The sequence below is a fragment of the Chrysoperla carnea genome, chromosome 1, assembly GCF_905475395.1.
Source record: "Chrysoperla carnea chromosome 1, inChrCarn1.1, whole genome shotgun sequence".
NCBI lineage: Eukaryota > Metazoa > Arthropoda > Insecta > Neuroptera > Chrysopidae > Chrysoperla > Chrysoperla carnea.
The window spans coordinates 45,486,164-45,512,085 of record NC_058337.1 but is presented as its reverse complement, the minus strand read 5'-3'; the positions used below and the strand labels follow the sequence as shown (position 1 = coordinate 45,512,085).

The following is a 25,922-nucleotide window of genomic DNA, read 5'->3' as shown; positions in this document are numbered from 1 at the left end:
GTATTTTTTTTAAATAAACTTTCTGCTCAGTTTTTTGTAATGAGCTAAAGGGTTCGATTAATAAAATAATACTAAGCAAAACAGGGTGTTGGCATGTCAACAAACATTCCTTTCTCTAATTTTTTGGGAAATATGACTTTTGCATTTTTTATTCAAGTATCTTATTATTTGAACATTGTCCTCACCGCATATTATATCAATTTTAAGCTCATGGGCGTCGGTAGGGGCGCAAGGAGGTGTACCCCCTACCGAAAACGAAAAAGAACACAGAAAAAGATTCAGAATTTTGTTTTAGTCACTGTTTGGATAAAAACTGAAGGAATCTGAATCAGTGTCATCCTCCTCTAATATCTTCCTGTTTACGCCCCTCCTACTTCAAAATATCAACCCTCATACTTTCCTCCCTTGAAAAGAGATATAGTATATCAAAAAAGTTTTAGTATCAAAAAACCCTGCAAAATCCATGATTTTAATATAGCATATAAGAATATTTTAGTTAACTGACCTAACTACATTTACTATACAATTTATTTTTATAAATATGGAAGATTGAATCCTAGGCGAATTATTCTCAGAAATCTAATTCGATTAACAGCAATATGATAGTAAGTTTTCGTTAAGTTGAAGATAGAGAAATTTTAATTCCAATTAAGATATCAGATCATTTGATTTCATTTTGATTTCCCCAACTAACATTTCATTTGAAGAAACCACCATCTTGAATTTCTAAGTCGATTTCAATTGCCTCCATCAATATTTAGTTTACGTGAAAAATAGGTGTAAGAAAAATTGTTGAGAGCAATGTTTCTAAGAAATTTTGAATGTTAAAGAAGTTGCGGAGTTTTCAAAAATTGAGGGATAGAAATTATATTTTCTTAGTTCTGAATAAAGTCTCAACCGTATAATCAAAAAAATCTTTTACAACGCTCAAAAAGTTTCGATCAAAAATTTTTGAAAATATAATAAAATTTTGCATAACTATTTTTCACAAAATATACACTGAGATAATTGCACCCTTTGATTTAAGGTGGCAGGCATTCTATTTGGAATTTGAGATGAAAAAACAAGTGATCGATTTAATGTAAACCTCGAAGGATTAATGCAATTTAAGTTAGATGTATTATAATGTAATTGCACACAACATTTATTAAAAAAAAAAAAAATCATTCCATATTTATTATTGATACATCCCAAATAAAAAAAGAATTGAACAAAGCTCGTTTTTATTAAATTATAATGTCGAAAACCAAAAATACATACAGGAATTCTTTCATTAATATCTGGAATTCTGGGCGTTGCTGTCAAAGCAGGTGCAAAAGCATTGTCTATATTAACCTAAAATAATAGAAATTTTCCAAAAAGTACGATTTAAAAATAAAAATAACAATGAACAAAACAATTTTTTAAATACACATACAAATTCCCCCACAATACTGGAACATAAAATCAAAAAAAATTCAAAAATAGAACAAATTACGAAATATTACATTGTAAATAAAAGCATAAGACGGTCTTCGCAAAAGTGCTAAAAAGTGCTTTTTTGCATGAATATTTCATATAATTTTTATATCGTACTTCATACTAAAGAAAAGTGTATGAAACAGTACAGCAAAAAAAAAAAAAGTTTGTGATAGAAAATTCTATACAAGACAAGACGACAGTGCAAATATTTTCATGTTTTCTTTTAAAGCAAGAAATTGTTTATGAAATTTAATTTACGTAAACAGCTTAGAACAAAAGAAACAAATACTTTTTTTTTTTAAATAATAGTAAAAAGTTCTAAAATTCTGTAAATACTTGGAGCTACAAGCATTAAAAAACTACCATGGGAATTGGATTAACATTCAAAGTGTTCTTAAAGTTCTGTACAACGCTCGATTAGATATTACAAAAAATTACAAAATTCCAACCAAAGTAAATTCCGCTTACTGCACTGTACAACAGCCTAAAACTATTATCTATAACTGAAATTGAGAGAGCGATGTGTTGACCTTTGAAAACACTCCGTATGTTGATAAGTGCCAAGTATAATTTTTTATTCATTTCGCATTCACTCTCACACTCGGTCTAAGTAGAAAAGGGTCTTATAATATACCAGGTGACACTATTCTTTTCTACTAACACCGAGTGTAAAAAGTTTAAAATGTGTATGCAAAAAAAAAAAAAAAAAATTATAATCATATTAAATATTGTGGGTATATATAAAAAGATTTTTTTTTTTCAAATTCGGATTTTCTCAAAATTCTTAATTTTATTATTTGAATTATAATGTTTGAAAATGCCAAAGGAATATAATATCCTCGAATCTTTTATTTTAAGAATCCGAGCCATAACGGTCCAAACAAATTTGCGAATCTATATATAGTTTGGCAAGGCAACCATCTCGTTAGCCATTTAATATATATGAAGTAAGAAGAGTTTTTATTGACGATCTTATGTATAAGACAAAGAGAGTCTTAAGACAATGTTTTGTGTGTGTGAGGGACACTTTGACGAAGATAACTGATCGATTTAAGTCGGCTGTCGTCATGTTTATAAACAACTAATAAATGTTATGATTCCGTGCGCATAACACATAATACATTGCCTGAAGACTTCCTCTTTGTCTTATACATAAGCACGTCCATAAAAACCCTTCTAACTTCATATACTTTAAATGGCTAACGAGATGGTTGCCAAACTGTATAAAAATGTTAAGTTGGTTTGTGTATCTTCAAAAACTAAAAAAGTTCTGCATCGATTAGGCTCAAGTTTTGACACGATATAAAATCCGCTTCAAAGATTGTTTATATATATTTTTAATCCCCGACGCAAAGAGGTGTGGAAGCTGGAACTGGGGATGAAAAATCGAATATTTTCAAACATATCTAAGTGAATAAAAAGGCATGGCGTGTACATTACAAAACTGTAACCCTCAACGCAAAGGGATATGACGGTGGAAGGGAAAATGAACAATCGTTTTTTTTTTTTTTAAATACCCAAGTAAGGTATCAAATAAAAGGGCATGATTAGTACATTTCATCTGTACTGTTAACTGTAAGTACATGAAAATTAGTTCAGCCGTTTAAAAGTTGTGAATTCTTTTATCGGAGGTTTATCAAATTTTGTAAATATTACTAGCTGTTAAACTTCTTATCTATTTCCATGCAAGAATAATGTGCCACAGCAAAGCGTAGCAGGGTACAGTTATATCTTATATACTTTTAATCAGTATGGAATCCTCTAAGAATCTCTTAGCAAGAATGGTACTTTTTATTGCATGTAGCTCTTAAGCTTAATATTTCAAACAAACAAAATTTCATTAAATCCACTTAATGGATTTAAAATAATCTAAATTAAAAATTTGAATATATATTCAGCTATTACGGAGAAATTTTTATACTACTTTATTTACTATAAAATTTAGAATAATTAGATTGAATAAATTTATTAATTTTAAATATTAATTATAAATTACCCGAATAATTAGAAATAGCTGAATGCAGCAAATCATTATGTACATAAATATATACAAAATGTTTAAAAGCTATTTTTCATGACAAGCAATTTGTTTCGAAAAGCAATCCAATCGAGGAAATCCAATTTGATTGGAAATGAAATCTTACTTTAACTTTACGGGTTGCATTTTGCCAACGTCGTACATGTAACGTATTTTGTCGACTCATTCCTTTACCAGATATTTTACGTGTTAAAGGTCCAGTTAAGCTAGCACGCTCCAAACGTGAAAATGTGCCACTTTTCCTTTTAAACTAAAGCGAAGCCAATGACAAAGAAACAAATCATATTATTTATTAATTAATCATACTCATTACAAAATACAAAATACAAAAAAAGCAAACAGAAAATAAAAATCTAAAACACATACCAAGCCACTTTATAGATCAACTTAAAAAAAATCACCCTTGAAGTAATAAAGACGTTCAAAGTAGTTCAGAATTTAAATTAATTTAACAAATTTAAATTTTAATTATTACAGTTTTATGTGGGTAGAGTAAATGCGTTTTCACGATAATAGCTATCAAGTGCGTCGAAATGGAGAGAAGGCGGTGGTTAAATCATGGATAATTAATTCATTAGTTCTATAGTAGTTACCTGGCAATAACCAGGTGGCATAACTTTAGTTTAATAAAAATGATCGGTTGACTTATAAACCCTAAGACAAACTTGAATTCCAAAGCTTCAAACACAAGGCAAGCAGTTATCAGGCAACTTTTTAACGTAAACAAAGGTCAGATTACACGTACAATGTTATCCATTAACCAGACCCGAATTCATTAGTCGCTCTTCATAGCTATTATTTACTCCTCGATGTAGAAAAATTCGAAAGTACAAATCTATGCCTAACAAAATTATTCTCCTAAGTATGACCGATCTAATACTTTTGCAAAGTGAAACCAGTTTCATTCTTAGTACAAAATATTATGCTATTTTAAGCAGATGAAGCTATAGTCGAGAATTTAAGCATGTTTGTAAGGTATACGTTACAATACTACCATCTTTAACTTTTTAATGTTTTAACTTTGCATAAGATTTCATACTCAAGATCATGAACACTGGCTGTGTTTAGCGGAGATGATCGCTCGGTATGGGTCGCAAGTGCTGAATAAATTGCCGGCATGACACGCTCAGTTTCGCAATATGGAGGACAATCTCAGTGTATCAAAAAGTTTCCGCCCAAAAGCATTAAATAAAGATGGCACTGCTGTTAAAACCTCTACCCTCCATATTTGACAGCGCTCGCATAAACCGACATTTTTATCAATTAGTTTTGTTATTGTTGTTATCAACATATACACTATAGGTTATGTCCTTCCTGGCAGAACATAATAAAATCACATTTATCGCTCACACTGAGCGAATTACCATATTGCTAGTTATTGTACTCATCACTAAACACAGCCACTGTAAGGAGAATAATGCATTGTATATGGTTGTCAATATATCGAGGTGAGGTATCTATAATGTAGGAGTTTCAATCTTTCATCTGTGCAGAATGTTCAAATTAAGACTACTGATCAAATGTATATACAGTGGAATCCCGCTAAACCGTTTCTTGGCTAATCCGGCGCCCCCTGTAATCCGACATGTCTATTATTCGACGTACATAATGAAGTAAGATTTGTACTTTAGAGTATAACATATAGAATCTTATCATTGGATTTGCGATTTGTCAGATTATAAGGTATTCTAAATACAAAAAATTCAGGGCTATAAGAAATCTTAAGCAACACTCTATAATTAGACAAATTCGATAGTTCGACACTGCATTACAAAACGTTTGCCGGATTACCGGGGTTTCATTGTACATTCCTTAATATGTAATATATGTATAATACATATTATATATACTTTAGTACACATACTTAAACGAGGAGATTCTGCTCCGGAAACAGAAAGCTTAGTCTCATTACATACATATTATTCTAACTTAATGAAATATCTTGTTCTATTTAGTATTCTTGTTTAGGATCAGTTAAAGAATTAAAATTATTCTCTTTAAAAATAAACAATTACTTTTGAAAAATTTTCTAAAATTGATTCCGTAACAGAATTTTTAATAAAAAGGTAAATTATGAAATACATGTTATATTTCAAACTTAAGCACTGAACTACTTTAAACAAAAAAAAAAATTAGTGCTAAAATAATTATTAGTTATATTTTAGTACCCATTTATTAACTATTATATTTAAAAAATAGAAATATACAAAGAAATAAAATTACCTGTGGATTTCTTAAATATGATCCAATTTGTATAATTATAAAATACATACAATATACTGTAATTGGTGAAACATAACTGGTCCATTCGGTTTTGGTATATATAAAATCACGTGGTTCATCACAATTGACTGATATAAGTACTTCTAAACCAAACAGTCTAAAAACAAAATTTAATTTTGTACCAAATTTATTGTACAGTATAGCGTTCAACCAAAATACACTCATTAAAAATATTTGCAACGGCTTGTATCCTAAATGATTCAGTAGTATATCCAGATTGATATATTATACAAAATATCATATAGTACAGTTAGTAAAGCGTTCAACCCGAATAAAGTTAAGATTCAGAGAACGATTCCCGACATGATGTGTATTTTTTTCATATTTTATTTAACTGTTAGAATATACATTTTTGTAAATTTTCTATGAATTTATTGATAATTATTTTACTTTTAACAAACACTTATTCTATGTAATGCCTTGGCGAAAATTTGCTTCAAAATTTAATATTATTCCGTTAATTTAAAAATAAAAATTATTTAAGAAGGGTTTAAGAAAATGATTTTAAAAATACAATATTTGAACTCAATTCTTTTGATAATTGTGCTCTACTAAAACTTTTGAAAAGGGCCATTAGCGTCGGTATTTTGAAACAAACGATAAACGAAATATAAGCAGGCTTTCAGTTAGAAAGCGAACACCTTAGATTATTTTCATTAGTAGAACGGAATATATCCCAGATTAATCGATAGTGTTTAAGAGGTAGTAATCAAATATCTAAGCGTTCACTAAATCCGAAAATTTGTCTTTTGATCACAAATCGCTTATAAAAGTTTAAAAATAGATAATAATTCACACCCTCGGGAACTTATTCGAGAATAAAAGTCCGAAGAAGTATTTTATTTTCAAACAGTTATATAGCGGAGCCCCTCAAAATAAGTTATGTTATTTTTGAAATTTGAACTTTGTTTTCTTATAAAGTGTTTTTCCTTAATTTTTGTGAAGAATCTTTTAAAGAGCTATAAAATAGTTCAAGAAAGATACTTAAATTTCCATTTAAAATTAGAAAGTTTGACTTTACTTCCCGGAAAACTATAATGGAAATTAAATTTTTTTAAACTTGGAAAATAAATCCATTTTTAGTAGCCAAATTAGGGAATCTAAAATGATTTCTCTTCAACCCAGCATACATACCTTGCATAAATAGAATCCTGTGGTAATAAATCTTGTATGTATTGTGTTTGATAAACATAAATACCAAGTAATTGGAGGACCACAATTAGTTCAATAACTTTTAACATCCATGCATAGCCACGTTGTAATTCTCTGTAACTCGCCCACCAAGTTGCAGCTCCAATAAATGTTATAAAATAAATTGCACCAACCAGAGATGGTTTCATACTGCTAGCAATACATAACATTAATAATGAAATATATCGACCTGTAATGTTATAAATTATTAAAAATAATTTAGTACAAATAAGTAAAAATAACAATCAACGAAGTAAATTGTTTAGACACCCTGCATATACTTTGCATTGCTAAATTATCAGGGTTCGAAAATATCCGATATTTATTATAAATATCAAAATATCGGATATTTTTGATATATATCCGATATATATCAAAATTTTGATATTTAAAAAAAACTAAAATGTTTTAAATGTTTTATTTACTTACGCACTTCAAATCAGACAAATGAAACCAAAACATAAAATATTCTTCTAGATCAGGCAAAATCAATTAAGAATAATAAAATTTTTATAAATATAAATCAACTTTAAAACAAAAAACAATTTTGTAAATTGTTATCAGTCAATGGTTATACCTACACTTAGGCAACAAAACAATAAACATTACAAATAATAATTCTAGAGTATAATCAGTCTTTTAATTATCAAATCATTCATCAGTCATTCGTAATAAACTGTTAATTATCAAATAAATAAAAAAAAATGTCGTTTCATAATTTGCTTGGTTTGACTGCACGGAAGATAAAGCTAGATCATCTGCCGATTCTGAATCTTACTTAAGCTTACTCTTTAGTAACGAACTTTTTCTGACACGACACGATTCGAGCTTAGTAATTAGTAGGTTTTAACTCTACTCCAATGCCATCAAAATTTGGGAAGTAGAAATACGGTAACAAACGCCAAAAATTACTAAATAATATTAAATTTTTTAAAATAATTTTTGTATTGATATATATCATAAAAATTCCTGTTCTACTAAAAGTTAAAATGGCTTCAGTTTTTTTTTTTTTTAATCAGACGATGTTTTTAGATTTTTATCAACTTACCAAATTCCATTAGAAAGCGATATTTCTTGAGACCAAGTACGGAATTAAATTTCACTGGATTCTGTACACCAGATTCTTCAGTTCCCGTTGGTGGAGCTTCCATAGTAGCTACTAATTTGCCAATTATAACATATATTGCTACTGAACCCAGTACCATTAACACTTCAGGCATGATCCATATAACTGCAGTGGTGACAGGAATACTTTCAAGATGAATGAAACCAACATGTCTTAAAATTTTTTCTGTTTCGTTACAATTACTTAAAAAGTATGCATACGGGGGCAATGCAAATAAAACCACTTGGAATATAATTTGTGAAATGGACGTTAAAAATGACAAAATCATCACTAATCGTAAATAAAACCCCGTAACCGCTAGAAAAAAAAGTTTAAAGCATAATTTAATAAAAAATGTCAAACAATAACAAGCGTGGAAATAGAAAGGGACTATCGGGGAAATTTTCTCCTCCAAAAAGTAAGGCAGCCAACTATTCTAAGTAATCAGCAAATATCTTGCAACCGCTTCTCCTCATTTATGGGTGGTTCTACAAACTAAGGAATTTTCAGCGTTTCAGTTAAAACATCATGAAAAATGTATATATATAATAATTTAAAATTAAAAAAGCCACTAAAATTAATTAAAAATTATTTTCTTGACGTAATTATACCATTCAAAGGACCAAGTTCTCAACAGCCTGCAGTGTCCCTCGAAGAAAATCTAGTTAAAAGTGTAATGTGATTTATTAGCTACGACATTAAGGAAGGCCATAAATTAAACCAAAATATATAGGTTTATTACCTATTCTTGCCTGGGAGACATATTATCTGATTTTTCCAAATATATATTAAACAATCCCTTCTCAGAATGTGTTCCTAGGATTTTATATTCAGTATCCTATACGCAGAGCGATATTGTCGTTCAGTTGAGTCAATTGTACATACGAAAGAGACAAAAAATACCACCGATTTTTTTTCGCCTAGCGTTTAGTCAGTCCGACACAGTTAGCGGAGGAAGTTGTATCGTAAATAGTATTGGTAATTTTAGCGTTTTGATATGTAAGTTGCTTAGACGAAGACTTTTTATTTATTTTCTTTTAATTATTAAAAATTCTTGGGATCTTGATTAAAATTCTAAAGTATTTCATATTCCACTTAACATAGATTAAAATCACGTTGTATTCTGAATTTCACAACTAGAAGGTACAAAAAAGTCGGGCTGGCTAGTTTGCAGAACAACTCATATTCCATATTCCTATTTCTCAGAAACTATTTGCTCAATAATCAAAGTAACCCGATTTGTGTATTTTCTAGGGTAATTTTAAACCTAAATAATACAAAAATCGGGAGTAGTTTTTGAGATATTGGCTAAAATTGTATGCGAGCAGTGTTATTCCGGAACGATTTATTCAGCCTATATCTCAAAAGCTTTTCGTTGAAAAATAGTATAGATTTTTGCGTCTATATAGATTGTTCTGGCTAATTAAAACTAGCTCACTTGACGATTACATGAGTATTTTTCAAGATATCACCAGAATCTCTCCGATGTAAAAGTTTTTCATTTAGGATTTTAGGCGATATCTTAAAAAATATTCAGTCCTTTCTTAAGGGAACTCTATTTTTTAGGTCAAAATTGCCCTACATTCCAAGTTTTGTTAAATTCCGAAGTGAGAATTTTCATAATTTTCTTGATTTTTACCAAGAGTATTTCTTTATTCGATTTTTAACTTGAAAAATTTGTAAAAAGCATGAACATTTTTTTAATTTGTTCTCCGATTTGGGTACCAAACATTTTCAAGAGTAATTCTGATCCAAAAAAAAATACAAAAATCGTGTCTCTTTGGAGATTGAGCGAAAAGTTTTTCTTTTCACAATATCACCATAATTTAGCTCAATTAGCAAATAAATGTTATAATTATTAAAACAAAAAAACTTTATTGATTGTTAAATTTATTGTAGATCCTTGAAAAAGACTCAATTGAAGTCGAAACGTTGGCAAATAAAAAATTAAGGACCAAATACACTTTATTCCAAAGAAAACCATTAAATTATCAACTTTCGGCCGGTAATAGCAATATACGTATGAAATTTCAGAGGTTGCAAAATAGACCAAATATGCATTTAAAAATTTTTTTATTAAATACTTACAATGGTAGTTTTCTTTTGTTGCAAGCGGAATATACGGAAGCACCAAAAGAAGAATCAAATATATTGCGGATAATAGACATGGTCGAAATGCGGTACCTGTAAATAAAACATTAAGCAATTATGAATCGAAGAAATATTATGCAAATTTATCACACTTTTTGTGTTGCGCCTCCTGTTTTTGTCCAAGGTGGGGCAAATCAATATTTTTTAATTAAAAGAATCTTGTTTAGAAATTTTAAAAAAACAACAATATTTGGGTATAAAAACATACTTAACAAGCTAAAGGTATGGTCGGTACATGTCCAGATTGGGACAGCTCACCACCCCAGAATAATCTGCCAAGAAAATAAAATTTAAAAAATCTCTCTGTAAAGTGTATACAATGCTTTAATTTTTCTTTATTATTTTTTAAAGAAAATTATGAAAATTTTGGTAAGAATTGTTTTTGTCAAGAAATTTATGTTATTTAAGTTTGTTTTATAAGATTAATATTTTTGCTTCTATTTTAAGAAATAGTGCTTCATTCAATTCATGAATCTGCTTTACCTTCTGCCGTCTAGTAGAATCATGACTTTAGTTTCACGATTATTTTCGCTAATACCTTTAAAGCCAAAAACACGAATATGAATTAACAATAAACTTGGGCCATTAGCTTTGACCAAGGCTTGTGCAAGAGCTAGCTAACTATGTTATGATTTATTACCCTTGACCAAGACTTGGTCAAGCAAACCAAGGCTTGATTTATTAGCTTTAGTTAGGACTTCGGCAAAGATTGGAAAATCAAGTCTTTATTTTCGATTTATATTCAAGGCTTCTGCAAAAATTGACTTATTAACAGTATGCAAGGATTGGAAAACCTAGGATTGATTTATAAAGCTAGGGTAAGGCCTGATAAACTAATGTTGGTCCAGTCTCGATTCTATCGTCAAGCTTGGCATATCCCACTTGATATCAATAAAAAATTTTCAAGAGAAGTTAATGTAATAAATAAAATATGTAAAAATAATATAAATCACGATGGTTGGAAGAGTTCATAATATACATTATTTGTAGTAGAAAATTCGGTGAAAATGAAAGTGATATGATGTTAAAAATGAATGTGATGTATGTTTGTATGTGTCTATGGGAAATATTTCTCATAGTATACAAGACAAAATAATCAATATTTTTACACAATTGAAAACATCGTAACGAGAAAAATGAGGACGCTAATAAAAATAAATGATATAGTCTTCTAAATATAACACAAAGAAATGAGTTGTCATAATATGTTACATTTAACAATTTACACTAAAATGATATAGTCCTAAAATCAACAGGACTTGATTTTTTTTTAAATAGATATCGAAATAAACAAGTAAAATCAAACAATTGACTGAGTTAATTGTTGAAATCCCTGGTATATAAAGTGTTGAAAATCAGTGCTTGCATTTTTTTTATAAATTAGAAGAGTATAAAAAACCAATACAATTATGACGGCCGAAAGGCCGCCATTTATTTGGTATTCGAAAATTTACGAAAGTATTTTCTAGATTTGTGTCTCGTTTTGCGAAAATGCGAAATTTCACAAGACCACTAGTTGCAGACATGGAAATTTTCAACTCTCTATCATTCATAGTTTTGGAGAAAATGGACACCAAAGGTTTGTCCTAATTAACGTCCTCACGGATAAACAGTGGCGTTTACGAAAAAATGTTTCAAACAAAAATTGTTTGATTTTTTAAAAGGAATATTTTATATATTAAAGTTTTGTTCTATCTTTAGCGGTTTACAAAAGTGGTCCTACGGACCCAAGACCCAATTGATCTGTGTTGCTCATTTACGAACTTAGCCACCTCGTTTTTTACGTCCTGAGCACGCTATAAAAATTTCAGCTTGATATCTCATTTTGTTTATGAGTTATCGTGTCCACAGACAGACGAAAATGGACTAATTAGGTGATTTTATGAACACCTATACCAAAATTTTTTTCATAGCATCAATATTTTCGAGCGTTACAAACTTAGGACTAAACTTAGTATACCTTGATATATATTACAATAATACAAGGTATAAAGAGTAAATAAGTATTAACAACAATATTTTTTAATAATAATTAATGTAGTAAAAATAATATACGGGGTTTTAGAAAAATAAAAAGTACCAGAACAGCAGAATAATTTTGAGAAAGTTTTTTTTTCGAAAACTGCATTCAACAAAATTAATTCTTCTTCGAGCTTGAAAATTTTTAGCAATTACCTGAAAATTTGGTTATAGGGATTTGAAAGGAGCTTATTTGATTCATGGAGCTTTTGGAAAATTGGAAAATGAAAAACAGTTTTCCTCTCCATCATCAACTTGAATGCTATACATTAACTAAAAAATAGTTAAATGTAAAAGCAGCTAACGTAATTCTGCACATTGCAATATTACAATATAACCAGTTTCTCGCGGATAGCTTGCAAAACGTACAATCAATCGAAAGAAAAAATATGATATCACTATAAAGCTGATAAAATAACAAAGAAATTCGATTATATTAACGATATAAATCTTGATGATTGTATTTTCCATTCCAAATAATTGAATAATTTTGATTTTTGATAATGCAATTTTTTTTAAAGTAGCAGTGCATTGTTTGTGAAGTATAAAATTCGAATTGTTGTGTTTAAATCCCATAAAAGATTTGTAAGCATTCAAATGAGCTATTTCAGAAAACAATGTAGATATAACCCTGAAAATTTCTTTAATTACAGAAATTGCTGAACGATAATTACAAAATAAGAAAAACAATACATTTATAAAATATTATACACCTACCTAACTAGGTATAATATAATAATAAGCTATCCATGAATTGCTCAAATTTACCACTGTCTGTTTTTCAATATGTTACTTTATTTTGCGAAAGGGAGTTTTTAATTCACTTCAGTTTTATGCATTCTTTTTAAACAATACAAACATTTTACAGAGCATGTCATAAAACAGGAATAGGGAAAAATGAAAGGAAGGGGAAGTATGTAGCTCTAGCTGACTTCTTAAGGAACTATCCCGGTGTTAACCTTGTGCAAACCTAATGGAAAACCATAGGTAAGATAGGTATTAACTCCTATCAAACCAACCTAATATTGGTTTTACTTTTATATCCTTGAGACTTTAAAAGGTATCGTCATAACCAACTGCTATCTAAAATGGTTTCAGAAAAAATATTTCAGGTGAGTGGGATAAAGGGATTTTAATGACTACTTTCCAAATCCCAAAAGAGTAAAAATTGTATAACCCATTAAAAGGTTTCGGTTAATTATTGTAGGGAAATGAGTACTATTAGATGTGATCGCGTCAAATTGTAAATACCATCTTGGTCTCAATTTTAGTGAAAATTAAGTGAAATTTCTTTCAGTATTCCTTTCATGTATAAATGCAATTAAGAGCTACGTAGTGGAGGAGGTTTTTATAACTTAATAATATTTATCGAAATCTAAAGGAAATAGATAGGTAAGGAAAGTAAAAGAAGCGTGCAGAAAGGTAAAAAATCAAGAATACAAAAAAAATCAAAATACAGGATATCATTTAAAAACTAAAATTGTGTCTGCTGCTTCTTTTTAATTTTTTTCACGAGATTTGCCAATTTCTATTAGGAATAAGATCGATTTTTGAAATGTTGAATCTTAAAATATTTTAAAAAATTGCTTTCTCGCTTTTTTATATATAAATAGACATGCAATATTGTTTACAATAAACGCATATACCTAATTTAAATGGAAAAATCAATGCAAATCAATTAAAAAAATCAAAATGGTACACAAAAGCATTTGGTCTGTCAGTGAGCGTGTCATCACGTTATCATATCATATCGTTTATGAACTGTGTCGTAATCATATATTTAATACTCCACTTTTGCGTTGCTAAAGTTTGAAATCACGAGCAAATTGACAAAGTTAAAAGTCTATAAAGTTACCATGGCAATATTACAACTCATAAACGGAACCTAGCACAAATTTTTTAGCTATTTTATTGCTAATTTATTACCCAAGAAAACCATTTCTGGGAAACAAGGTACATGGTAGCTTAATATTAAGTTATCATGACAATGTTACACGGCCACAACTCATTAATGGAACTTAAACGTTTAATATTTTTTGGCTATTTGATTAGTCTAATTTATTACCTAAGAAAAAATATTATTACTACATCCGTTTACGAAAAACAAGGTGCAGGGAGGTGGTGCACAGTGGAACACCCGTAAGGTAATATTTGTAGCTTATTACAAGAAAATTTCAGAACAAATTAACAGAATTATTAAGTTAACCAGACTTAATAATTTTGACCAGACTTTAAGTGAAAAATTACACAAAATTGTTAAGTAAACCAGGCTTAATAATTTTGTGCAATTTTGTTCTGAACTTAACTTAGAAAAACATACTACTAATATTACTATTGTTTCATTGCGCCCTGTGTTTCTCTGTGCCCCATTTGCCTATAGATGGTAGGTTAATATTAAACCAGCATGATAATGTTACGGCTCCAAAATGTTGGGGACTAACTCATATTTTTTGAATATTTTATTGCTAATTTATTAGCCAAGACAAAAATTAATTGATTCAGTCGTTTCCAGGAAACAAAATACCTGCATGGTAACATAGTAGAATTAGACAAGGTACGTTCGATGGAGGACGAATTTTGGTTCAGTTCGCGCACGTACCCAGTCGACGTCATCTTAGCTGGTTCCTGCTTCCTGATTCAAATGTTGTAAAAAACGTGAATACGTTTGTGTGAACAATCCTTCTTGATATTAGTAATGAAAAAATCGTTCCTTACAAAGAATTAATAATTAATGAGACAACTCGACATTGCAAATATGCAAACAAAACATTGACCACATGACAGCTCGAACGTAAACAAATAATCAATATGGCGGTGACTAGGTACCGTGCGAGAGAGATTACCGAGAGTGAGAAAATGTCCCCATCCTAAACCCATCTGCGCAAGATCATACCTTGTCTAATTCTACTATGCATGGTAGTTTAATATTAAGCTACCATTACAATACCACAGCTTACAAATGTGACTTAACTAATATTTTTTTGATATGTTGTTACACTAATTTATTACACAAGATACAGCTGTTTCTGAAAAACAAATTACCTACGTACATGGTAGCTTAATATTATTAAGATATCATGACAATCTCAAAGTGCACAAAACGGGTCTAGCTCATAGTTTCTGGCTATTTTATTGAGCTGGGACCCATTTGAGGGTTATGACTTGGTCATGGTAGCTTAATATAATAAGCTACCTTCCTTGTTTCTCGAAAACGACTGGAGCAATAACATTTTTTTGGGGTAATAAATTATCAATAAAATATCTAAGAAATATTAGGTGAGTTCCATTTTCGCATTGTAACTTTAAAATGTTAGCTTAATATTAAGTTTAAGTAATATTATCATGTACGTAGTTTCTCGAAATGGGTAGAGCAAAAACAATTTCTTGGTTAATAAATTAGCCATGATAGCTTAAAAGGCATCGGGTCATATTCGTATATTAGTTAGTGCACAAGGATAAACAGCTGATCAAAATATTGGTTGAATTGAAAGAGCATTTAACGCGGTGCAGTTACCTTAATTAAGGTACAGATACTTAACAACATCAAATATTTAGACTGGATAAAGTTATTAAAAAAAACTAGGTCAATGTTTTTTCATTCATATAATTCGATTTTCTCATGATCTTTTAATATTATATAATGGTGGGTATAATTTTAAAAACACAATGTTCTATTGTTGTCGCAAATTCTAGACGAAGGTATATTATATATCAACTTATAAAATCATATTAACCAAATAAAAAGAAATTTTTTGAAATTCCGATTTTCGAATTGAGTTTTTCATATAAAATGGTAGAATTTTAAATATGGACGTATGGAGAGGAGGACTGGTCGGGAAATCTGCTCTCCTCTGAACTTGGATTTACCACTGATTTAGTTGTATAAGTATGCATTTATGCCAAAATACTGTTGAATAATAAAATTTTTAGGCAAAAAATTTCTGATATGCCCTTCTCTACATCAAAAGTAATTGTCTCGCCTCTCCTTTCTTGGACCAAAACCTGGGTACGGTCATGACTTTAAAAGTAAAATCTTGTGTATGTATGAGATATCATAAACTTTTGTTGAAACAGTATTTCACAGAATTTTTTCTAGTAGCCAAACGTAACGCACAGCATCATCGAAGGGCTCGTATACCAAAAAAATTTCTTACTAATCGGAAAAAATAGAGTAAAATTGACGATATGAGCCAATGAAAATCCTGTGGTACACGGTAAGTAACCCTAACTGAACATCTATTTTAATAAAAAAATTTCAATAATTTGCAAATGTTGTCCGAAAGTACATGAAATGTTGCATGCTTTTCCTAATATTAATCACAACGCGCTGCCTAGCGAAGCTGCAGGTTACATTTGGGTGGTATCATATATCATACAAGTTACCAAAAAATACTACTCCAAATAAAAAAAAAGTTTATGATATATCATACACAACTTCTTTAGTTTATCGTTCATTTTATAAGAAAAACCTTTTAATTAAGGTCAAGAGAAATTTTTTTTTTAAAATTATAATTAATGTATTTCTCCAAGTAGTAATTATAATTCATCTTTTCGTAGCATTACTTTGAAAAGCCAAATAAGTATGGAATTGGCCCATCAAATTCGATTCAGCACAAATAAAAACTTTTGCAGTGACTTTTTTGGCTCCATGGAGAGCCTTTCTTAGGTATATATATTTTACAAGTTCAAAAAATTATTATAAATAAAGTATTAAAATTTTTTAAACTCTTTTAACGTGATATTGTCAAGTAATTAATAATATCTATAAAAAATTATTTAGTGTGAAATACTCGTTTTTGACGCTATTACAACAATCTAAAAATGACGAAAAAAGACCAATTTTCATAGTCAAATTAAAATTATAAAAGACTTTTAAAGAATCGCGTCAAATAGAACTCCGGGAGTGAGAGTTTTTTTTGGAAACTTCCTCCTCTTTAAGAATCTTTTTTTAAAATTTCATAAACATTAATAGTTTGAATTTAGAGCCTAAATGGCCGAGTGTTCTAAGGCGCTAGTCTTAGAACGTTGGACTATTTAGACTTAGGTTGCGGGTTCGAATCCAGGCAGCGGCAGTGTGAACAATTTATAATTAATGGGAGTGCAGAATTGATCACATTGTCGTCGCTTGGATAAGAACGAAGTAACCGATTCCACCCACATCAAAAATGTAATTGTAAATATGTTGAATAAATTGTAATTGAATAAATAAAGATTAACAAATAATGATGTGGGTGGCCTCTGTAATAAGGCATGTGTCATAAAAACGGAGGTTAAACCCCCATTATTATTATTATTATATTAATAGTTTATGAAATATTGGTGAAAAACTATGTATTTTTTTTTCATTTTTAATTGTTTATTTTTTAACTTTTTCAATTTTTTATGTGCTAAAAAAAGGTTCCGGCATATTTCGTTGAATATACATATCGTGTACTAGTTCAATGAATTAAGCAATATTGTAATTGCATATTTTCAACATATTTTTCTAGACATCATTCTGAATACAACGAACTATGGCTCACATATAATTTTTAAGAGCATTATCTCTATTTTTCACTAATTCCAACTTGTCGACTAGACTATACAGTTTATTTCACTATTTATAAAAAACATATTAGAAATTAGATTCAAAGATTAAATATTTTTCTATATTTAAACATCACTTTTCTATTTTTTAACAGCAACCTGTTAATAGTTTACAAACAAACGTTTGAACTTCATATTTATTTTCGTTTTACTGTTTATCAGCACTAATGTTGTGTCAGTGTCATTATTATCTGAGGTAATTATTCAAATATTTATGTTAATTTATACGTTATGTTATAAAATGTTAAGGCACAACACAAATACATTCAATGTAGCTAGATTTGGTCTATATTTAATACGTATGTAGACTCTAAAGCTTCGTCTACGCGCTACATCATAAGCGGGAGGAGGAGCTTAAAGGGTAGCATATAAACAAAGCCTTGGAATCTAAATGGAACAAATCTACGGGCCATCCATACATTAAGTCAGACCAATTTTACGATTTTTAAACCTCCCCCCTCCTTCTTGTTACAGATGGTCACATTTTTGAAGCCCCCCAGTTGGTGTGACGTCACATATTCTATCTATAACGGATTACAAGATGGGTCCTACGGACCCAAGAACCAATGGGCCCATGTTGCTCATTTTCGAACTCGACTCGACTTTTTACGTCCTGAGTACGCTGTCAAAATTTCAGCCTCAAATCTTTCTTCGTTTTGAGTTATCGTGTTCACAGACGGACGGACGAACGGGCAACCAAAAATGGACTAATTAGATGATTCTATGAACACCTATACCAAAATTTTGTTCGTATCATCAATATTTTTAAGCGTTACAAACTTGGGACTAAACTTAATATGTATATTTCATATATATATTAAGTTGTACATGGTATAAAAATACTATGGTATAAAAATATTACAGGCTTCCGTTTTGATGATAGTTTAAATCTTCATTTTATTGGACTATTAATATTATTAATGTAATATTTTTCATTGCTCCCACAAACCTGTGGAATCGAAAAAGATATAAACACGAATATTAATAACAACTATTAAATAATATTATGTTTAGCGGACAGTTATTTGATGACCATGCATAATTATGATTGTGTAGATTAGTTCACAGAACCATTAATAATAGCCTTACTATTATAATGGTTTTGATGTAGTTTATTAATTAATGTATTATTTATGATTAAAAAGAAAAGTACATTATAATTAATTAATATAGCACGATTTCGAATTTTAGAATATATGGGTGTTTTGTATAATGCGGCATATGATAGAAGACTGTCCAGGTACTGTAGGCTCGAAAAAATCTAAGATTGCTGACCTAAAATTGCTCACTCAGTATTTTGGACCTAAGGAATGTTTTAAATTATGACCCATAATACAAACTTGTGAAAATTTATTACTTATTACCTATGTTTTTGTTTTTGTTCTGTTCATTTTAATTTTAATTACTTAATAATTTTGTCTAATTAATCAACCTTACTTAAATTGTGCACATTTTTGTATTCGATTTATGTCAAATAAAGATATTAATAATAATAAATGGAACCAAGCGAATCAATTTAAATTTTAAATTTTTAATATGCTTTAAATTAAGGGTTCAGTTCCATTTTAGTGTTAGGTGACGTAGAATGCCACCCAACACCAGCGTTCTACATCAAATTTGGCTAAGCTTTTAAGCTCCAGCTCTATTGAAACATTAAACGACTGAATATACTGGCTTTTGAATGGATAACACCATTCAAGCTAGTCGCCATGAAGCTAGCTGCATTTATAGACTTACAAATTAACAGTTTACGGGACAACTGGAAATTACTATGACTGTTATTTATTATTCAATACGGTAGTTGCCTGAAGTGGAATTTTCCATATTACTCATAAAAATAAAAAACTAGACTTGATACCAATACAAAAAATGAAAGTGAAATTAAAATTGATTAAAAACCAAAGAAGTTATAAGCATTCAAAGATTGTTGCCCATCTTTTTTTTATCAAAACAAAGATTTATATGCAATTTCTATGGTGATACCGTGCAATGACATCACTAAACTATATCTTCCTCTTTGTTTAATTATGAATTTTAAACCTTCATATGTTGCATACTACTAAAAATTTTCAAAAAAATCAACTTCACTTTTCTATGAGTCCAGTGAGAATTATTTACCTGAAGTGATAACAAAAATTTATTCATAATCCCTATTGTGTCAAATTAAGAGCTGAACTCAAATATTACGAAATGATATACGAGTGAGTGAATGAAATTAATTATTTTTTTGTTAACTCACTATAAAAGTATTTTTTTGTTAACTGACTATTTTGCCTGTTATTTTCAGGTTCTTAATGTCCAAAACTTGATGTTTATTATTGAAAGTCCATAGCCTGAAAATTTGATTTAAACATTCAAATTAACCATTCGATTATTAATACCTAGAAGGGTACCTTAGCAATTTACACAAAATCATTAAATCTGATTAACTTAATAATTCTGTGTAATTTATTCTGAAATTTTCTTGAAATAAGGTACAAATATTACATTTATTTCATTGACCACCTCCCATCCTGCCCAAGATGTGTTAACTAATGTCTTCTTATGAGTGCGCCTGGGTCAAAAACACAACTCGATAACCCTAGGATCGTAACTGTTCATACTCTAGTTTTATCTACCTGTTTCGACTACCTAATGTACGAAGTATGACGATTGAGACAAAAATTGAGAAATTACATATGTGAACTATGTAGAATTTCTATCAATATATTATTTACATAAGATATGGAATTTTAATTTTAATAATTATCAATTTGTGCAAAAATTCATTAGATCATTAATTAATAATTATTTTATATTTTTACATGATATTTTACCTCTATATACAAGTATACAGGACTCAGTTGATGTTGGCAAATTAGGGGTGTTCAATATACTTCGATGTTTGAAACAAATCAACATTTACCTTTCGATTAAATCGATTTCAAATAGTTGTATCCAATACAGTAGGTGTTTAACGATGTATTAATGTATTTCATTCGATTTATCGACTTCGGATATCACAAAAAAATATTTTTAACTGAATTTATGTGAATACACTTCAACCCTTAGATAAAATAGTATTCTAGTTTATTTACAGAGGTTAGGCGATGTTCATGCCAGATATTTATCTGTTTTTTTTTTCAACGTAATAGTAATTAACATGCCATGCTATTGTCATATTTTTGAAGTCATGCAATTGAATGACTCATTTGGGAAAGGAAAAAGATTTAATTTAACATTATTATACAAATGGTCTGTAATATAAATTGTCAGAATTAAACTAATGAAATTTATAAAATTTAAAAATCCCTGTCGTAAAACAGCAAATCTTCAAAAAGCAAAAAAGTATTGATGAATGTTTGTTTTTATCTAAGAAGCTCGTGTCCCTTAACACATCTTTAAAAAAAAAATAATAGTCCTCAAATTTTTCAATAAAATTTATCATAAACAAGATAAGATTTCGTAAATTTTAATCGATTACATTTACCCCTGATTCTCTTCATTTCGATACTATAAATACGTGGCAAAAAACCATAAAGAAATTATGTTTTCAATAATAAATTATAGCAGGTCAAAAGTTCTCTCTCTTAAACTATTGGTTTTTGCGTGACATAAATTATCGATTTCTTAATCAGGCATACTTCATTAGGGCCAGTCTTGTTGGAAATTTTTCTGTTTAATGTATTTGTCCAGCATGGTATTTGCAGTTCCTATGCTAAAGCTATGGTAAAATTTTTTCGACAGAATTTCGCAGAATTTAAATTTAAGAACTTAATAGGGCTTACTTTTAAATCCCAAAGTTTCAGAAATTTTGATCGTTTAAAACACGAGATAATTTTTCCTACGTTCTCAATTTTGACCAATTTACGTCAAAAGCATTCTATCTAAAAACATTCCTCTTCTACTTTTCTTTAATAGGGGATAATCCTGATGTCAAATTGGCCATATTACCCATAAAAATGTAAAACTAGGCTTGATATTATGACAAAATTTGAAAGTGAAATTAAATTTTATTAAAAAACAAAGAAGTTATAAGCAAATCAAAGATTGCATTCAAAGGTTTTCCAGCTTCTTTTAGGAAAACAAAGTTTTATATGTAATCTCTATGGCGCTAACCACGTATAACGTCACTAGTGGGTCTTTTCTTCTCTGTTTAAATAGGAATTTTAAACGTTCATATCTTGCATCCTAGTTAAGATTTTTTAAAACCAACTTCACTTTTCACGTCCAATGAGAATTCTTCACTTGAAGCGAAAAAAAAAAATTTTATTCGATTAACCATTCTGTCGAGAAAATTTTTTAATATCATAAAAAAATAGCTGGGAGGGCAGTGAGTTTTACAGGAGAGGACAGTTAGAGTTGCTTTGAATGGAGAAATCACGAACTTTGCAGCTGATTATCGCCCAATCTAAACGACCAAAAATTAACCAACTTCGGAATCTCACAGCTAACATTATTCAGAGTCTGTGAAAAAAAATTGGGTAAATCTGTTGACAAGTGGATTCATGCTGAAAATACCTTAAGGATGGATACGGAGCTCTAACGACAGCAGTTTTTAAGGTGTGTAATTTGACCTAATAACATGATGTATAATTTGGTATAAAAATTCATTAAAGTATCTCTTGCTGTAATATCACAATTGTTGCCCAAAAACACTTTCAGTGATTTTTAAAGCTTTCAATTACGGGTAGGTACTATCCCATGAGCGCTAGATAAAGTTTATCGCCATACTTCAGCTATTATATTATTTAAATGCTTCTTAAAACAAAACATGTAGAATAACATCATACCTACTTATAAAATTCACATTATCATATTAATTTGCATATTAACACTACATAGTACAAAGTGGCGCATTTATTTTATTCCATATTATATGATACTAAATATTTTATTAAATTATCTTGAAATTTACTGTAGATTGGGAATAAATTTTATTTCTTCTGAAAGGACAAAGGCTATATATGAAGACAAAACTACAAGAAGTCCTTTAAAAAAGTAAATTTGTGCTTTCTGATATTCACTATTAATTTGTATAATATAATTTATGTGCTGTTATGTGTCCTCCAAACAACCGGTATTAATTAAATTTAGAATATGATCGTCGATAAATAAAATAAGGTTGTAAGCGAACAAGAAGACATATAGTCGCAGAAACGAAGTACTGAAATCCGAAAATTTGAACAGTAAGACGGATTTGAATACGGTTTTCTGAAGCTAGGTTTCACTTTAAAAAATATCGTTTTATCCGTATTTTCAGAAAAAACTAAAACATTGACTGTAAAATGAGATGTCTTCCTGACATCTATTGGTATTTGTGTAAAAGCATTTTAAATGGTTCTTATATTAGTGACAAAATTTACGAGTTTTTTCATAAAAAAAATTATGAGTAAAGCTCGGTCATTCAAGTACTGCATATTATTTATGCAAATTGCATATTTTTAATTTCTTATCAATTAATTTATGACACAAAATTCCCTGACGCTCTATTGAATCGAATGCAGAAAACCGCATTCAAATCCGTTTTACTGGTCAAATTTTTCGAACTTTCGACTGTTTTTAGTGTTCTGTTTCCGCGACTAATATAGAAATTTAGAGTGATAGATTATACACGCATACCTACACAAGCAAGTCATTTTTTTTTAATTTTAGATTTTATCAATCTGTCTTCTCTATAATTAATATTTCAAGACCCTTTCGTTATATCCATGCAAATTATAGGCCGAATGATCATTTCAATAATATGATCACAGGGCAAAGAACAAAGAAGAAACACTTCCTGCTTTGCAAGACTTGAAATTTCTCGAGAAGCAGGTATGGGCACACATAAGGTGGACTTAAAATTTTAAAACTTAAAAGGTTGCACTGAGTCAACACACAAGTTATTATGGATTTACGAGGTCTTTTAAAAGACAACCTTTGCTCAATACTGATGAGAGAGGCATACTTAGAAATTGGAAAGTTATTCTTCATAATAAAGCCAACAACTTATGTTCGAACCATTTTTTCGCAAAACGAATACATCCGACAGAATTATAGAGCCAAAATCTTTATATTCTTATTAAGGAAGTATAACTGGTTGTATTTTTTTATTAGATCATTTTCAGTGTCATTCAGGGTAAACTTTCTTATTTTAAAAAGGAAGAAGAACTTTTAATAACCGAATAGTTGAGATCAATCAAACAAAAAAAGAAAATTCATTAAAATTCTGCTGAGTGTATTCGTTTTCGAAAAAAATGATTCGAACAAAAGTTGGAAAAGAATCTAAAATTCTTTCAAGTCAATTAAGGATACTTCATTTATGAACCACATTGTGCAATGTTTAGTATCCGCTAAAACAGATATTCCGTTAATTATTATTATTCATCAATTTAATAATTAATGTAAGTCCTATGGTAAATACAACTTACATTTTGTAAATAAGAGATATTTTTTTCATTTGTTTAGATTTTATTTGTTTTACAATTAACTATGTTATGAAATTTTAATGTAAATTAAATAAATTAAAAGGAAATGCAATGTGAATTTTATTGCTAGTAGATGGGCGCAATCGCTAGATAACCTATATGTGTAGATTCTACAGTAGATATTGTCAAAAGTTACGGGGAAAATGAACTAAAAAAACTTCTCTTAATTTTACTATACATAAATAGTTTTTTCTTAAAGAATTACAAACTGAACCACCTCGCCAGCTGTCCTGAATTTTCTAGAAAGTTTCAAGACCCAGGAGAATGAAAAATGTAGATACTATTTTGTGGTAATGTCTACATTTTAAGTATTTCTTGTTAGGATCGGGCTATTTAATGTAGGAAACGAAGCATTTGACTCAGGAAAAACTCCACGCTACCTGATTTTTTGGGGGAGCCGAGGGAAAATGTGTGCATGAGTGTCTTCAACAAAATCATATTCATGAGAACTTGTGAATTTTCGATTTACGCCCATGGACAGGAGTTTTCCTACTCCCGGACATCATTTTTTCTTTATTAACCATTTAAAAAAACTATTGGATTTTATATTTTGGATAATTTTAAGCAATTGATCCCAGACATTTTTTATCTAACCTCACCATTTTCGAGATATAAGCATTTGAATAAAAAAAAATGCGGAACTCGTGACAATTTTTACTAAAACTCACCGTTTTCGATATATAAGCGTTTAAAAAAAAAGACAGAATTTCCAGCACACATTGATCAGTTTAGATTACTATGGTGACGCGAACTTATAAAAAACAAGGGAAAATAAATAATTAACTGAGCTAATTGTTGAAATACTCTGTATAGACAATATTAATCATCCTGAGTTTGCATTAATTTGGTGATTTTAAGAACACCTATAACAAAATTTTGTTCGTATCATAAATATTTCCAACAGTTACAAACTTGGAACTAAATTTAATATACCTTGATATATATTTCATGTATACAGGTTAAAATAAGCATTTCAAAGTAATCCATCATGTTGGAGTAATTTCATAACACCCACAGAATGTGTTTGAGTGCAACTTGGTTTACACTATTTTTGTCAAAACGTACTTGCAATCTACACTTTTGATGCACTAATATCTACACATTAGGTGTGAAGTATGTTTGTATGTATGTATGTATGTACAGATGTACAATTTAGATTAAAAATGAACATATAAGGAATGAATCACCGATCAAAAAAAGAAATATTAGCAATAAAATTCAACGTAAACAAATAAATTATTATTATAGAACTAAAGTAAATAAATAACAAAAAATTTGTATTCCTTATCTGAAATATTTTCCAATTAAATTCATAATTTTTACAATGTTATATTGTTATCAAAACGATGAATATTATATTACAATTTTTGCACAAATTATAAACGTTTTCGTACACTCCGATTACTTCCTGGAAAAAGAAGAAGGAAAAAATTTAAGCCCAAAAATGTGTTGTACAGATTGCGCACTAAACATCTGGGCTTTTTACTCAACGAATAATGTACTATTTAAAACTATAAATCTAATACATCAAGTGAGTATTTAGTACTGGAGCTTGGTTATGAGGAGGATATAAAATAAATAAATGGGATATTTTTCATCTATAAAAGCCAATGTTGAAGGACAATATCCTAAATATTGT

At 29.3% G+C, this 25,922-nt stretch overlaps 1 protein-coding gene across 11 annotated transcripts in view; it reads right to left on the bottom strand.

The window, feature by feature from the left end:
- Positions 1 to 25,922, bottom strand: part of LOC123306194 (piezo-type mechanosensitive ion channel component) — a 76,801-nt gene that overhangs the window by 28,148 nt on the left and 22,731 nt on the right. For 9 of the 11 annotated variants that reach the window (XM_044888096.1, XM_044888102.1, XM_044888097.1 and 6 more), the window contains exons 3-7: positions 10,167 to 10,262; positions 8,022 to 8,396; positions 6,917 to 7,163; positions 5,723 to 5,879; positions 3,606 to 3,749 (exon numbers count right to left, since the gene is read on the bottom strand). In XM_044888096.1, coding sequence (XP_044744031.1) covers positions 3,606 to 3,749; positions 5,723 to 5,879; positions 6,917 to 7,163; positions 8,022 to 8,396; positions 10,167 to 10,262 — 1,019 coding nt within the window. Of the gene's footprint in view, positions 1 to 1,260; positions 1,336 to 3,605; positions 3,750 to 5,722; positions 5,880 to 6,916; positions 7,164 to 8,021; positions 8,397 to 10,166; positions 10,263 to 25,922 lie in introns of all 11 variants that reach the window. The other 2 variants (XM_044888101.1, XM_044888104.1) reach the window with 2 other exon arrangements.